This window comes from Brassica napus, chromosome C4 (assembly GCF_020379485.1).
Source record: "Brassica napus cultivar Da-Ae chromosome C4, Da-Ae, whole genome shotgun sequence".
Lineage (NCBI taxonomy): Eukaryota > Viridiplantae > Streptophyta > Magnoliopsida > Brassicales > Brassicaceae > Brassica > Brassica napus.
The window spans coordinates 59,607,527-59,623,331 of record NC_063447.1 but is presented as its reverse complement, the minus strand read 5'-3'; the positions used below and the strand labels follow the sequence as shown (position 1 = coordinate 59,623,331).

At 31.6% G+C, this 15,805-nt stretch overlaps 3 protein-coding genes across 3 annotated transcripts; 2 read left to right on the top strand and 1 right to left on the bottom strand.

Annotated features, from left to right (window-relative positions):
- Positions 1-19: 19 nt before the first annotated feature.
- LOC106381736 (caffeoylshikimate esterase) lies at positions 20-2,472 on the bottom strand. Its single transcript, XM_013821674.3, has 7 exons — positions 2,179-2,472; positions 1,937-2,063; positions 1,693-1,839; positions 1,474-1,604; positions 711-848; positions 526-624; positions 20-415 (listed from the first exon to the last, which is right to left on the bottom strand). The coding sequence occupies exons 1-7, from the start codon at positions 2,194-2,196 to the stop codon at positions 140-142; spliced, it is 936 nt and encodes a 311-aa protein (XP_013677128.1). The 5' UTR covers positions 2,197-2,472; the 3' UTR covers positions 20-139.
- Positions 2,473-4,540: 2,068 nt separating this feature from the next.
- LOC106378385 (exocyst complex component EXO70H1-like) lies at positions 4,541-7,218 on the top strand. The gene has a single exon (XM_013818523.3). The coding sequence runs from the start codon at positions 5,240-5,242 to the stop codon at positions 7,127-7,129; it is 1,890 nt and encodes a 629-aa protein (XP_013673977.3). The 5' UTR covers positions 4,541-5,239; the 3' UTR covers positions 7,130-7,218.
- Positions 7,219-8,341: 1,123 nt separating this feature from the next.
- Positions 8,342-12,491, top strand: LOC106379635 (probable membrane-associated kinase regulator 4). The gene has a single exon (XM_048755144.1). The coding sequence runs from the start codon at positions 8,562-8,564 to the stop codon at positions 9,498-9,500; it is 939 nt and encodes a 312-aa protein (XP_048611101.1). The 5' UTR covers positions 8,342-8,561; the 3' UTR covers positions 9,501-12,491.
- Positions 12,492-15,805: the final 3,314 nt, after the last annotated feature.

Sequence of the window (15,805 nt, the reverse complement as noted above, 5' to 3'; positions counted from 1 at the left end):
ATACTTGTGAGATTTTCAGTAAATATGAAATGCTTCATCTTATTTAGCAAGTATCTCTGCACAGATAGGATGTTTCTTTTTTAGGAGCAAATTACATATACGGAATATATAACATAAGTCACCATGTATTACTCAGTACTTATTTATGCTTCAACACTCCATCATGCTTATGTTTTAACTCGCTCTCTAATCGTCCGTTAGATTCAGAGGCTCTATCCACCAGCCACTTTATGACATCAGTAAATACGATTTCTGAATTTTCAGGAGTTTCTCCATACAATAAAGCATGCCACATGTTAGGGTAAAGCTTGACTGTTTTGTCCGAGCTTGAAGCCACTTCATATAGCATTTTGCTGACGCTTTTGTCCGTCACTTTATCATCTTCTCCGTGAAGAACAATGAAAGGAATCGATACCTAGTTCAAAAGCGATAGTCAAGTAATTAATTATCAAAAAAAAAAAGGTTATGATGTATTGTAACCATTACTAAATACATATGTCCATAATAACTAAATAAAATTAGAACCTCCTGAAGATTCTTCTCGAGATCCAAGCTAACCAGCAAAAGTTGGTAGGCGGTATTTAGGCGAGGCCGGCCTTTGTAGCAAAATTCGTTCTTCCTCACCTGTAAAAATCAATAAGAATCATACGTATAAGTAATATCAAGCTTTATAGTAAAACTTGGCTTCTTAGATCATCATAATCAATCACCTGAGTTCTGATGTGGGGTTCTTTAATCGCAATGTCAAGAATATCACTGCCTGGAACTATTTTCCACGTTGGAATAAACGAGCAAAGCTTTATGAGAATTGAGATCACTACTGGATGTGGCTTTACCTCTTCAGCTAACTGTACATAAAAACCTTTCTACTTAAATTATAGTAACAACTATTGACAATAAGGATTACCGTAGCAAGTAGCGGAGTAGGTGGATTACAAACTAGGAGATAAGATATTGGAGGGTGATCTCGCTATTTCAAGGATATTTATTGCTAATCCAATAATCAGACTAGATTGTTGAAAGTTTGTGGTTTATGCTCACCTTAGGAATCAATATCAATTTTATACATAATCGTTAAAGCATCATTCAGAACTTAATGGAACAAGAAAAATAAATTGGCGTTTTTATATCGTCTGAAGTACAATTTTCGTCACATCATTATCAAGAAAACAACCTTTTCTTAGTAACAACTTCGAAGGATATTATTTTCTAAGATATGATCACTAACGAAAACAAATAATTAATTCTAAAATAATTAATTCTCTTAGCAAAAAAAAACAAACAAATAATTACCTTTTTTGTAACAACTTTGTTTAACCTTTTAATTGTTTTATTACTTTTTAGTAACAACTTCTAAAGATACTATTTTTTCATAAAAAATGATCACTAACAAAAACTAATAATTATGAAGAAACAACTGAAAATAAAAGATAACACTAAGAAACAAAATGAAAGGATAGGATAATCACAAACCTTACACATGGGTGCGACTAAAACGGCACCGTCCCAAAAATCAGGCTTCTTTCTAGCTAAGAGCAACACAACTGCTCCTCCCATGGATTCTCCAAGTAGAAACCTCATCTTCCCCTTATTCTCTTCTTTCTCTTCAATTCAATCAACCATTTCTTTTTCTTTCACTAAGTTAATGAAAATCTAAACAAATAATTAAGGCATTTTTTGTCGAAAAATTACCACAAATTGTAGAGTAATGAATAGAGACATCATCAACGAGATCATCAAAGTTACTAATGTAACCACTTAGTCCCTCGGATTTACCGTGTCCTTCATAGTCCATTCCATAGACTGCAAACCCGGCCTTGGCTAGCCTCGTCGCTGTACCTGATTATTCCCATTTAATTATTAGTTATGTGATAGTAAATATCTAAATTCGATATGACATACTTAACAAAAAAAAGTGATAATAAGAAGACGAAACTGTTCATAGTGATGCTGGTCTCCGCAGCGTAGCCATGGCACAAGAAGAGCAAGGCCTTTGGTTCTTGCTTGACCGGTTTCCATACACAAGTGAACAACTTCATGCCTCGTGAGTTCAACACGAAATTCTACAAAACAAAGAAAAACAACAAATAAATTGGACATTTAGACTACCTCTTCATACATAAATGATTTAATCCATTTCCCACTGTTATATATATATATATATATAGAGTCACTAACCTCTTCATACATAACCATGATGCTCTGTTTTCATACAAATATTAAGATATTCTTGTTGGTTTTGTTTAAAAGGGCTTATGCTCAAAACCAAGAGAGAGAGTGGTGTCCAATTTATAGAGAAGAGTCGAGGAATCAAGTGTAAACTACAAATATATTTAAAATTTTAAACAGGAATCAAGTGATGAGCCAGAATATAGGGAAGCCGCGTAAGACGCTGCGTTATGAATATTTAGAGCGTTTAAACGTGTCAAGTCTTTGTGGGATTTTTTTTCGTTGTAGATGACGTTAGAAGAGACTCTGAATAATAACTCCTACGTTTTTTTCTTCTTGAATGAATGCTTTTAGTTGTTAGTTAGTGCTTGACCGGTGTAGTTTTGTTTATTTTCATTTGACAAAATAGCAAATACTCCAATTGAGTAATTGTTTAGTTGGCATGCCAACATCAAGTTGTCTTTTGAATTTTTTTTTTTTTAAATTAAGGGATGGATATACATGTATTTATGTCTTTGTGTAAACTTTTTTATGTATCATCCTATTTATTAGAGGTAATTGTCATAACCCTACTCATAATTACAATTTTGAATTTTCTATCTCATTATTTATAACGATGGCGTCTTCAATTAAAAATTATTTTACGTTTAGTATTTCATTCAATCTGATTCAATGTGTCAAGAAAAGAAGAAAAATCAGTCCAGTTAGACTTGATCTCAACCGTGTATGTAAACCAACCACCCAAATACATGCAAGTGCTGTAGCCTATAGCTAAGTTTTATCTTTCTATGATTAGTTCTTTCCAATAATTGTTTGTGAGATATAAAATACAAGATATATAAAAAGAAACTTGCACTAAATCCTTCTAGGTTAAAACTTTAATTTTAAAATTAATTAATATTCGTCTACCAGTGGCTCAACCATGTTTATTATTTATTTGAGTGGAATACCACACATGATTCATGAATGGTGAATATTTATATATAGCTGTAGGGTTAACATATATCAGTTGTTACTTTAGCGAGTTAACCGACAAAAACATGTGAAGAGTATCAAATGGTAGTTCTAACATCGCTATAGTTCAATCTAATTTAGGAGTAATGATTTTCTTTTAAAACGCAGTGGTTGGTCCTAAACACCACAAACACGCTAAAATTTTGGAATTAGTATCCAAATTCTTCTAAAAATGTAAAGAAAGAAATATACTTCTACCAAAAAGTTGGTGTCATCTAACTTAAGAAATAAAGTACAGCACAATTTATAAATGTTTAAGAAAATAGGGTTCCATATCCCCAGTTACATGACTTGTGAAAATATTAGAACTTGGCCCATATAATATCAAAACTGGCCCATTGACAATGCCCATACTGAAAGCCCAACTAAACATAAAACCTAAAATCCGATACAAGTCCCAAGCCATCATCGTCTTCATCTCTCTGACAACACCATACCAAGGAGGAGACGCAATGGGTGAGAGAGCCAGCCTCAAATTCTGAAACTTTTCTTACCTTAACATCGTTCCATGTTCTCTTTCTTTACGTTCGGACGTTTGACATTGTTGTTTTGTAATGTAAACAGCGAGTATCAAGGTTCATGAGCTGAGGGAGAAATCAAAAACTGACCTTTCGGCTCAGCTGCAGGACTTCAAGTTCTTGATCCGTTCCGACAGTGACTGATCTTGTTTGTGTTTATGTTTTTTTAAAGTGAGGTGGTGAGGAAGTCGATAACTCAGGTGTTGACAGTGATATCACAGAAACAGAAACTTGCTCTGAGAGAGGCGTACAAGACGAAGAAGTTTTTGCCTCTTGATCTTCGTCCCAATTAAGGTGTAATCTTTTATTAATCACATCATTTTTAATAATGTTGTTTGTTTGAATTATATATAGAGAATTTTGGAGGATCAGATCAGTGCAGCCAATTTGTTTTCATATTGTCTCGTTGTTCAGTTTAATTCAAACAACTAGTACTCGGTTGACAGAACCAAAGTAACTTTAAAATAACATCATAACCGATTCTTCAATCTCTCTACCGAACCACCTCTAAATCTCTAACCGGTTTGTTATAAGTTTTGTGTTGTTAACTTGCTATATGTAGAACCGCTGGTCTAGATTTGCTTTGTCAGCTCTGATGCAGACCTACATCTATAAGCCGTTGACTTTGTTAAGCAAATTATCTTCTTCTTTTTTTCATTAATTCAACTCGTGTATGTATTTGTATTTTTGTATATTATAAGGCATGTAAAATACATAACATGAGAGATCACGCGTACCTTTGTTCGGCTAGTCAAATAAATAGGTTAATAGGCTTATATAGTGAACAAACAATGATCTGAAAGTGATAAAAATCTATATTATATCTTTGGTTTCAGTATTTACAATTGAATTATACAAGTTGTAGTTTCACATTCATACTAACCTCTCAACTTGTCTGTATCTTATGGATTCATAAACACAAAAACTAACAATAAGTATGTAGTTTCATAGATTTACATAATGAAGTTTTAAATAGGTACCGTCATAAATTAAAATTGATAAGTCTTTAAATGTAAACACAACTCTAATAAAAACTATAGAATCCGTGGAATTAATTAACGAAGATAGAACCATATATTAACCTTCATTAGAAAACTCAAAGTCGACAATGTGAAATCTTCAAAAGTCTCATTGTTCTCACCTCAAAATTAAAGTTGACTTTGTCACCAAATCCTATATTTTAACAAGGTATCACATAAAACACACCCCTTATATTTGTATTAAGTAATCCAAAATTTGTTAAGTCAAAAGACTCAAAATCACTACCTATAGGCTATAATGCATCCATCTAAATAAAGACTTGATGAGATATTTGTATTAAGTAATACAGTATTTGGCAACTTACTTGTATTTACCTAGAGAATTATACCATTATACTTTTAATTATTCGTTCAAATATACTATTAAGTAATAGAAATGTTTGTTTTGGTCTTTGGTTACAATCAAAACATTGAGAAACCATCTCTCTCTCTCTCTATAAAATGTTCATTGACCTTACAAAGACGACGAATAGAGTATCACCCAAGTAACTCTCACCAATGGCAAAACAAGCCAAGTGTGTTACTTTCTCTACCCCTTCTCCTAAATCAATCATGTCTTCTCTTTCTTCATCCACTTCTTTCTCACAATCCCCTCTCAACCAGACTTTTTCTCTGTCCATGGTGGAGGAAACCTTGGATTCCACGGAACCAATCATCAAGAAATGGGATCCAAACACAAAGACCATCTCTCTGTTCAGTCACAGCAGAAAACAAGCCAAAGAGTTCATCAGATGCGTCCGTGACTTACGCAGAGCCATGCACTTTCTCGTCTCTCAACACTCTCAATCTCCCAACCTTGTTCTTGCACATAGCCTGATGGAGATTGCTATGTCCAGGCTTGAAAAAGAGTTCTTCATGATACTATCTTCCAACCTAGACCAGCTTGATCCTGAATCAGTCTCTGGTCACTCCTCAATATCTAGCTATTCAGAGTTTGAATATGTTATGCAATCTGATGATGAGATGGAGAAGGCTAGTGAATCCATCTCTGAGGTTGAGAAAGCTTCTGCTCTGGTGATGTCTGACTTAAAGGTCATAGCAGAGACTATGATCAGCTGTGGTTATGGTAAAGAGTGCATAAAGAGTTATAAGATGATCAGAAAGTCAATTGTTGATGAAGGGCTACACTTACTTAGGATCCAAAAGTGCAAGATCTCCTTGTTTAACAGAACTGATTGGAGCGTGCTTGAGCCTATGATCAAGAACTGGATCAAAGCTGCAAAGATTGGAGTCACAACACTCTTCAGAGGAGAGAAACTTCTATGTGATCATGTCTTCTCTGCTTCCACTACAATAAGACACACTTGCTTCTACGAGATAGCCAACGAAGCAGGACTCAATCTCTTCAGTCTACCAGAGCTTGTCTCCAATAAGGAGAAGAAAAAACTCCCTGAGAGGATCTTCAAGCTCATGGATCTCTATGCAGCTATCTCTGACCTTAGGCCAGACATAGAACTGATCTTTCACTTTGATTCAGTAGCTCCTGTCAAGACACTGGCTATTTCATCACTCAAGAAATTCAAGAACTCAATCCACACGTGTCTCACGGAGTTTGAATTGAAAATAAAAAAGGATTCATCGAAAGCACTTACTCCTGGAGGAGGGATTCACAAGCTGACTCGAACAACAATGAGTTTTATATCATCATTGTCTGAATACAGCCGTGTCTTGGCTGAGATCCTTGCGGAACACGCTATCAAGAGAAACACTCGTTTGCTAGAATCTTACTTCACGGCTCCAATCTTGGAAGATGAACACATCAACCACCATGCAACCTCGGTCCATATAGCTTGGCTCATACTGGTTCTCTTATGCAAACTAGACATTAAAGCAGAGAGTTACAAGGATGTGTCTCTCTCTTACCTCTTCCTAGTCAACAACATTCGGTTAGTGGTTGATACCGTTCGTTCAACTCATCACCTCAGGAACCTTTTAGGAGACGACTGGCTCACCAAGCACGAAGCAAAACTCAGAAGCTACACTACAAACTACGAGAACGTAGCATGGGCCAAAGTTTACCAAACCGTACCGGCGAGAACCAGTACCACACTATCACCAGACCAGGCCAAAACACATTTCAAGAGGTTTCACGTGGCATTCGAAGAAGCGTACATGAAACAATCATCATGTGTTATACTTGATGCGAAACTGAGGGACGAGTTTAAGGTTTCTATAGCAAGGAAACTCGTACCGGAGTACAAAGAGTTTTACCAAAAGTACTTGCCAATGCTTAGAGAGGAGATAAACATAGAGATGCTGGTGAGGTTTAAACCTGATAACTTGGAGAACTATCTCTCCGATCTTTTCCATGGAACACCAATGCTTAGTGACTCTTCTTCTGCTTCTTCTTCTTCTTCTTCCATGAGTATCTCACTTGGATGTGGATGAAAAATTCACAGAGCATTGTCTAGCATCTTTCACTCAAATGGATGTAAAATTTCAGTTTTGTATAATCAAACCGTATTTTTTAATGTCATGGAAACCGGTCCGACCGGGTGAGTCTTTAGTTTGATTATAAATTATGGTTTAATTCCCTACCCGAGATGCAAACAAATTTTAATATTTTACAATCATTCCTCAAGGCATTGGAATAAAATAAACTCAAGCGAATTTTTCTCAAAACAGCATACTACGAAATTTATATAGGTGTTTCAAAAAAAAAATATGTAATTCATATATATTTTTATAATATTATTCATATATGAGGGAGATGACATTTGAAAATGGGGCAATTAAACCCTGGAATCAAGTAATATGTCTGAAACATGCTACAATGGGATGTGACCTTGCCGATACCTAAATAAAAGAGTTCCACACTATATTACAAATTAAACATCTATACAGAAAACGATAAATACATAATATAAAAAATTATGCTATGAAGCGTATTGAAAATTTGTGTTTGGTGAATAAAATCAAAATTATTATAATATGTTGATTCTTAAAAATCCAAATACTATACTATGTTGTATTTTCTGGAGTTTGTACTATAGATATTAAGATTTGAGAATATTAACCAAACCAAGCGAGTGTCAAAGTTTTTTTTAACAGAATCATTTGAATGTTTTTAATAAAATAAAATGTTATGTTTTATATAAATCATTCATTTTTTCTTTAAATACATTATATATACTTTTGATCTTAAAATTTTATGTTCTGGTTGTATCTACTAATGTTTTGTAAATTTGGGAAGAAGCAAACATATCACCTTATCTGTAGATTAAATGTCTTTGTGTTAGCATTACAATATACGGGTCACGACACAATCATATCGTTGTATCATACTATTTGGTTAGTGTTGATGTATTTATTAACCACTAACCAATAAGACAGAAAATTAGCAAACACGTGGGCTTTCTACCAAGAATATTGTCGCTAATCGTCGTCCTTGTCTAAATTTAAAGAAATCCAAATACACATAATAAAACACCATAAGTAAAATAATTATCAGATAGGCTATTATACCAATACTTAAAGTTAATTATGTATGAGATACTTTTGTTTTTATTCTAAAACTTTGTCTTGCTATTCGTTCTTTCATTGTTTAAGGTTTAATGAAGATGATGAACCCGTTAACTTTCTAAACCCAATAAAATAAATCTTCCTAATTTTATTATTTATTTCCTAATATTTTTATCATAGATGTACGTAAAATAAAAACACAATTTGGTCCACACTCCACAGTTGTACCATCTTTACCAAATCAAAAACCTAACACTAAACTTTCTCTTGCATATATAAAAACACACCTCCTCTACTCTTAACTCATATCACTAATCACCAAAACATAATACAAAAAGAAGAAACAAACATTAACAAAATGGCAGCTAATCTAGAGTGGTGTGACAGTGATGTAGAAGAAGATTACATAGACATGGAAGTCACTTCTTTCACTAACCTCGTACGCAAAGCTCTCAACAACAACAACAACAACAAGCCTAGAGAGTTTGAGTTCCAAATGTCTCATCTATGTCCTCTCGAGATAGACAAAACCACTTCTCCAGCAGATGAACTCTTCTACAAAGGCAAGCTCCTCCCTCTTCACTTACCTCCACGTCTCCAAATGGTTCAAAAGCTTCTAGAAGAGTACACCTTTGATGAAGAATTCTACAGCACACCTTTAGCCACCGGAACGGTTACTACTCCGGTGACTAGCAACACCCCGTTCGAGTCTTGCACCGTCTCTCCGGCAGATTCTTGTCAAGTGAGTAAAGAGCTTAACCCTAAAGACTATTTTCTTGAATATTCAAGTTCATTGGAGGATGATGAGAAGAAGAAATCTTGGGGCAAGAAGCTAAGATTGATCAAACAATTGAGTTTTGGAACGAAGATTAAAGCTTCGAGAGCTTATCTAAGATCGTTCTTTGGGAAGTCAAGTTGTTCTGATGAGTCAAGAGTTGCTGATGAAGGATCTATGTTGAGGTATTCTCGAGCAGAGAGACCTAAAAAGCAGAGTAACGGTTCTGTTCCTAGGAGCCATAGGAGATCGTTTTCGGTTTCCATGAGGAGACAAGCTGCAAAGAGTTTGAACAACAAGTCATCGGCTAGCTTAGGGTTTCGTCCGTTGCAGTTTTTGAAGAGAAGTACGAGTTCGAGCTCAGAGGTAGAGAACTCTATTCAAGGAGCTATCTTGCATTGCAAGCAATCTCAGCAACAGAAAAAGCAGTATAGTGTTAATGAGGTCGGATTCTGTTCGTTGTCAGCTTCAAAAATTGCGGGAGAATATGATCAAGAACGGGCTCAGATGTTTAGGGGTTAACTAAATAATTAAATTGGGCAGGAGGATGATGACAAGATAAAAAAAATGAGTGAGAGTGAGAGAACTAAAGATTAAATTCTTTGTTTTCTTTTGATTTTTACTCTTATTTTGCTTCTTTGTTTTTCTATGAAATTTCATAAATCCTTAAGGCCATTTCCGTGTAAAAAATAAATAAATATGAATATAAATATTTGCTTGAGATTCAATTACATGTGATTTGAAAATTTTTATTCGATTCCAGTTTCGAAATATAAATTAATTCAAATGTCTACCAGAATCTGAGAGTAAGGATTTTATTATTGAGTAGTAGAATGCTAACTTTTTCTCCCAACGTATATGTGTTTAAAATCATTCATTTGTAACACATATGTTTGATGTTGTTTAGCTTGTTTATCTTTATTTTTCTCATATTGGTTTTTCTTAATATTGACAAAAATATAACTAAATCAGACTCTAATTAAGTACATTACACCGCATAACAGTTATGAATTAATTTTTTTTTTTTTTTGCTATGGTTGTTCATAATTGATTTTATATAATTGTAACTAAAAAATATCATATGAATAATTTAATTTACACTTAATTCTTGTGAAAACGTGGACTGTCTCTAATTTGACACATCTTTTGAACTTAAATATTGCATAAAATCACCACACGTAGTGATATTAGCAGGAAAAAAAAAATTCTCAAAGGACAAAAGAGAAAACACATAAATTATTGGAGATTGATTGAGAGACTGAAATGATGATTCCCTAAACACGAGTGTTCAGAGTCAGCCGGTCGCTAGAAAGGTTCACTTCTCGTAAAGTTGAAAATCTGGAAACATGGATCCTTGCTTCCAGAAAGCTGATCGCTACTTCGCTCCATAGTTATTTTTTAATATTTAAGTGTAATTTGTGAAAACAAATCATTTATATGTCAATGAAGAAATTATGTCTACGTGTACATAAAAGCATCATTACAAGACATGATGACGTACACAGCAACCTAGGGGTTAGGTTGAAATCCGAAGTCTAATTAACCCATTTTCTAATGTTAATTAAGTATCTTATCCAGCGTCCGCTTTTATGTTAATCTCTATCAACCTTTAGACATAATAATCTGTAAATGGCAAACTATTAGTGTATAATATTGGTTAGAGTTGATATAATCTTGGTTTATGTTATTAGTATTGGTACAAGATGTAAAACAAAATTACAGTTGGTACAAGATGTAAAACAAAAAAAATCCAAAAAAGAAGATGTAAAACAAAATTACAGTTACTTTAAAATGTAATTAACATCGACTAAATCGAATAAAATAAAGTTCTTTAAACTTGATCATTTTTTTCTCGAGCCATCTTTTTCTCGAGCCCCTTCAGCTCAACTAACATAAACCATCCATACTTAATCCCTACGAAAACGTCTTCTTCGAAAATTCATATATTATTAGAAAGAGATTTTAACAAAGTTTTATTTGAATTCTTTATATGGTTAAGATTAAAGTTTTGATTCTTTTATATCTTATTTTCTTTTGTAAGGTTTGACTGTTCCACACATTGTAGTTTCATCTAAATTATTTTTATATGGTTTATTATCCTCCATTATATTACACATTGGTTGTCACTATGATTTTAGCCACTCACTCGTTATGGCTTTTGTAAACCTGGAGTTTATCTAATTCATGTGCAGTAAACTCGAATTGTTAGATTAGATAGATAATAATATACACAAAAAAAATTCTCTAGTGTATGTCTCTTGCAAGAATTAAGGGACACTCGTGAATTTTAGAAAATCAGTCCAAGGCCAAATGGAAAGAATTATGGTATCACATCATTATAAATATAATCATATAAGGCTTAAACAATATAATCAACTCTAAAAGGCAGCTTGGGAGGACGGGAAGGGACAAGAGAACCCAAAGCTGTGTACTACTTTTTAATAGCTTTTGGCGTGTTTGATTTAGAGCGTGTGCATCAATTTAAACTTTCAAAGCCTTAAAATAAGATTACCTTGTCCAAAGCTATTCTTTCTCTTTTAAACTTTTGTTTGTGGCTTATATATAAAACAAAAGAAGAACAAGACAATGAAAAAGGAACTCTTAGCGCATCATGCGGACATACTCATTCTGATTGTCCACTAAAGATCGCCATTTTATTAGGGAAGATTACCCATAAGATCAAACTTTTGAAGAGAAAGATGTTTCTTACATCCCTTACACATCAAACTTTTGTCAATCTCTTAGGCCCATCTCATGTTTGGATTAAGGCTACTATCATCACTTAGGATCATCACCTGGGGCTTACAATCAAGTCCAACTTGCTCTCTTCTAGTGGGTGTCCAGAAAACATGTGGTAGCTACCAATAACATTCCTCCGGCCAGGGGCAGACCCACGTATCAGAAGGGTGTGGCACGTGCCATATACTAATTGCATAAATTTCATGTGCAAACTTAAGGACATATTCAACCGTGTTGCTTGTTGGCTTTAAAAGCTCAATTGTGCCCCGCCCCATCCAAGTTTGAAGCCTTAAATGAGCTGTGTTTTTCTCTTTTGTACTTTTTAGACTGTTTCCTTCTTTCCTTTGTTTTTCTGCTAAATAACATTATTCTCTTTTGTTATTATTTTTTTCTTTAACATCAGGTTTGGAAAAAAAAATATTTAAATTTTACTTTCGAAATTTGTTTTCAACTAAAATGAATATTTTTTAAAATAAAGTTATTGTGCGTAGTAAATATATATATGATTTTATAATATTATTTATATTAAGTGTCTAAAATTTTAAAATTGCTTACCTTTTTAGTATGACTTACTTTGCAAAAATGTAAGATGTAAAACAGTATATTTTAAAAATTAATATAATGTAATTTATTAAATTATATATATATATATATATATATTATACATTATATTCCATGTTAAATTATTTTCTGGATCCGCTCATGCTCCGGCCTCCATTACCGTATGGACTTCAACACCTTCAACGACTCCACTATCAATACCAAGGGGCGGCGAGGCACAACCTCCTTCTTCTTTTTTTTTCTACCACAACCTCCTCCATATTGTATGTTTAGTTTTTGTTGATTTGTAAGTGTTAAGTGCCAGTGTGTCCTTTTTTATAGGCGACAAACTATCTTAATATTTCATTAGTGGTTGTGAATCTACTGGTCATGATCCTAGCTAGATATGTGAAATCAGAGCCGAAGGCTTTTCTATGCCGTAAGCCAAAAAAAAACAGTACATATTTTTAACAATATTGTATTATGACAAACTAATAGTATATATAAGTAATTATTATTTTTAAAAAATAAAGTTTTGATAGAAGATACAAAAGTATTTCATTATCACTTTATGTTTATTTAACAAATAAAAAAAACTGAAACATACAAATTAGTCTTTTAATTACATAGCTTCTTTCAAAATTTGTAAACTAAGCAAAAAAATAATAATACTTATATATACTATTAGTTTGTCTTTTGAAGCATTCGCTTCTGTTGAATAATTTTGACAAAAAATTATAGGGCATACATTTATATATTTAATTTTATATATACATAGACAAACTTTGTTGATTCCTTAACTAGATTACATAGATCAACAAATCACAATCAATGTTATTTTCACATATTTTCTAGTTAAGGAATCAACAAAGTTTGTCTATGTATGTATAAAATTAAATATATAAATGTATGCCCTATAATTTTTTGTCAAAATTATTCAACAGAAGCGAATGCTTCAAAATTCCTTCTGTAGGCACGGCTCTGTGTGAAATATGCTCTGAAAAGATTGTGCACACCTACTGATCATCCTCGTAACTATTAGAAAAATAGATATGTCAAATATGCAATATATGTAACATTGTAGCTATTAATGTTTTGTTTATCTATCTGATAGTTACTGAAAATTGTTTTTTTCATAGTTAACATGTTTTAAAGTTTTGTGATTTTTATATTACAAAATATGTAGGAGGATATGCAAACCAGAGCAACTGAAACTGATTGCAAAGACCAAAGTAACAATTATATTTATTTTCGTTATTTTTTCAAAAAATTTGCTTATTTTTATTTTAAATTATTTATTTCAAGCATCACTCTAACTAGTTAAAATATCTGATTGTTAACTTAGAAGCTATATCCTGAAAATCAATATGCTATTTTCTATTCCAGTCTTCTTACTATCAGTATTTATGATTGGAAAAATTCCAAAAAAAAATATCCAACTACATTTCGTTAATACCCAAACTTTGCTAATTTTAATCAAATATATTAATTAGTTTCAAATGAAACTTAAAAAAAAAATTCTTAACTTCAAAACAAAATCTTAAAAATTTCAAGTTTTATTTTAATTTTTAAAAATAGAAGTAACTAAAATTTTGGATAACATTTTAGTATTTGGAAAATAATTTTGAATAAAATAAATAAATTATTTTTAAATTTCAGAAAACAAACTAAATTTTAAATTAAAACTAAAATTCATATTATTAAAAATTTAAGTTTATCCAAATTTAGTTACTTTTATTCTTAAAAGTTAAAATAAAATTTGAAAATTTTAAGATTTGTTTTTGAATTTTAAAAATTTCTAATTTTTTTTTGAAACTAGTTATTAAAATAAGCATACTTAGAATATTAAAATGAACACATTTTTAAAGGTAAGTGTATTAAAATGTGCAAAATAATTAGTTTGAATATTAAACCATGTAGCAGAAAAAAAGGTTTGGGTATTAAAAAGGTTAAGAAAATTTAGTTGCGATATTTTATGGAATTTTCCCTTTATGATTTGATTCAAATTAATATGCCATATTTTAATTTTTTTTTTCTTTATAAAAAAAAATTGACTTAATGATGAGGCTTTTCTCATCGATAGTTAATCTTTATTTCTAGGCAATGCAAGTAGTCGGCCTTTTATATAAGACTAGATATTTTTTCCGCGGTACGCGCAGATTATGTCTTTTGAATGCACGTTTTAAGTAATTTTCATACATTTGAGAATATTTCTTTTTATAAACTTATAAAAATATTATTCTGAAGTATGTGCAACTGCAAAGAGTTGAAAGATCATAGTATGTATTGAGTATCTTTTAACCAAGTTAAATTTTTGAAAACAGTATTCTAAAAATTGGATTTAAACAAAACGATTTTTATAGAATAACTTTTTAAAAAATCTGTTTAGGCATTCAGAAAATAGTTTTTAAAAAGGTGTCTAACTACTGCATTTCGATTATTTAAACACTAAAAGATGTTTATTAACATTGTTTCTGTACCTGATATCCAAAATTGTATGACATTCGCTTAGACCAAAATCTATGTTCTAAAGTATTTCGCACACTTAAAAAGGTTACGTTCACATTATTTGAAATGATAAAATTCTTCGCAGTAGCTTAGTAGTATCACTATAACCAACTCAATGTTTAAAACTAATATGTAACCAGAGGCATATCACTTGGCGATGAATGATGTATAGACCGTTAACTAAAATCTTGGTTGTTTTTAAGAAATGTGCCTATGATTCAATTTTTGGTACATTACTTGCTTTGATGATCTAATAAAAAGGACAAAACCTACTTAATATATATGTATATATTGATAATTTATTGTATTTTATTATTCATTATGAACAATTGTACTTTCTATTTAGTAGATATTCTACTTTTCTCTAAAAACAGTTGTGTGTATAAATATGAAACAATATTTAGCGATAACTTTGGATTATAAACGTTCAGTCAGGAAATTTTTCTATCTCAAAATAAGATCTCAAACTTAATATAAATATACCTAAATTCATTAATTTTATATGCTGCTTTTTGGTTTATGATAAAAACTAAATGGGAAAATTTGGAGAAATACACTACAATAAGATTTTAATTTGAAAACTACACCATTGTGTACGTTTTTTTTTTGAAAAATACACTAATGTATATATAAATTTACTAAATTTTCCAATTGGAATATTTCTCAACTCCTAATTTATTTTATATTTAAAGTAACGGTTTTACAAAAAAAAAGATTGTTTTAAAAACAAATATTTATCTTAAACTCTTCATCTTTATCTTCACAATATACTCTTTTAATATATCTTAAAAAAATTGAGAAAAAAAGAAAGCAACCTTATCTTTATCTTTCATTTCTGAAAAAAAAAATTATATAGTTTCACGGATTCTTCTTCTTTCCTCTCATTTCAATAAGAAATTTGCTAATTCATGAATCAGATTTTAGTTTCTAATTCTGTTTCTATTTTATTATTATTTTGCATATAGCTGGAGTTTTTGGAGAAGAAAAAAAAATCATAATTTTTATTTTATAATATCCTTGTCATTTTAATATTTTAAAAG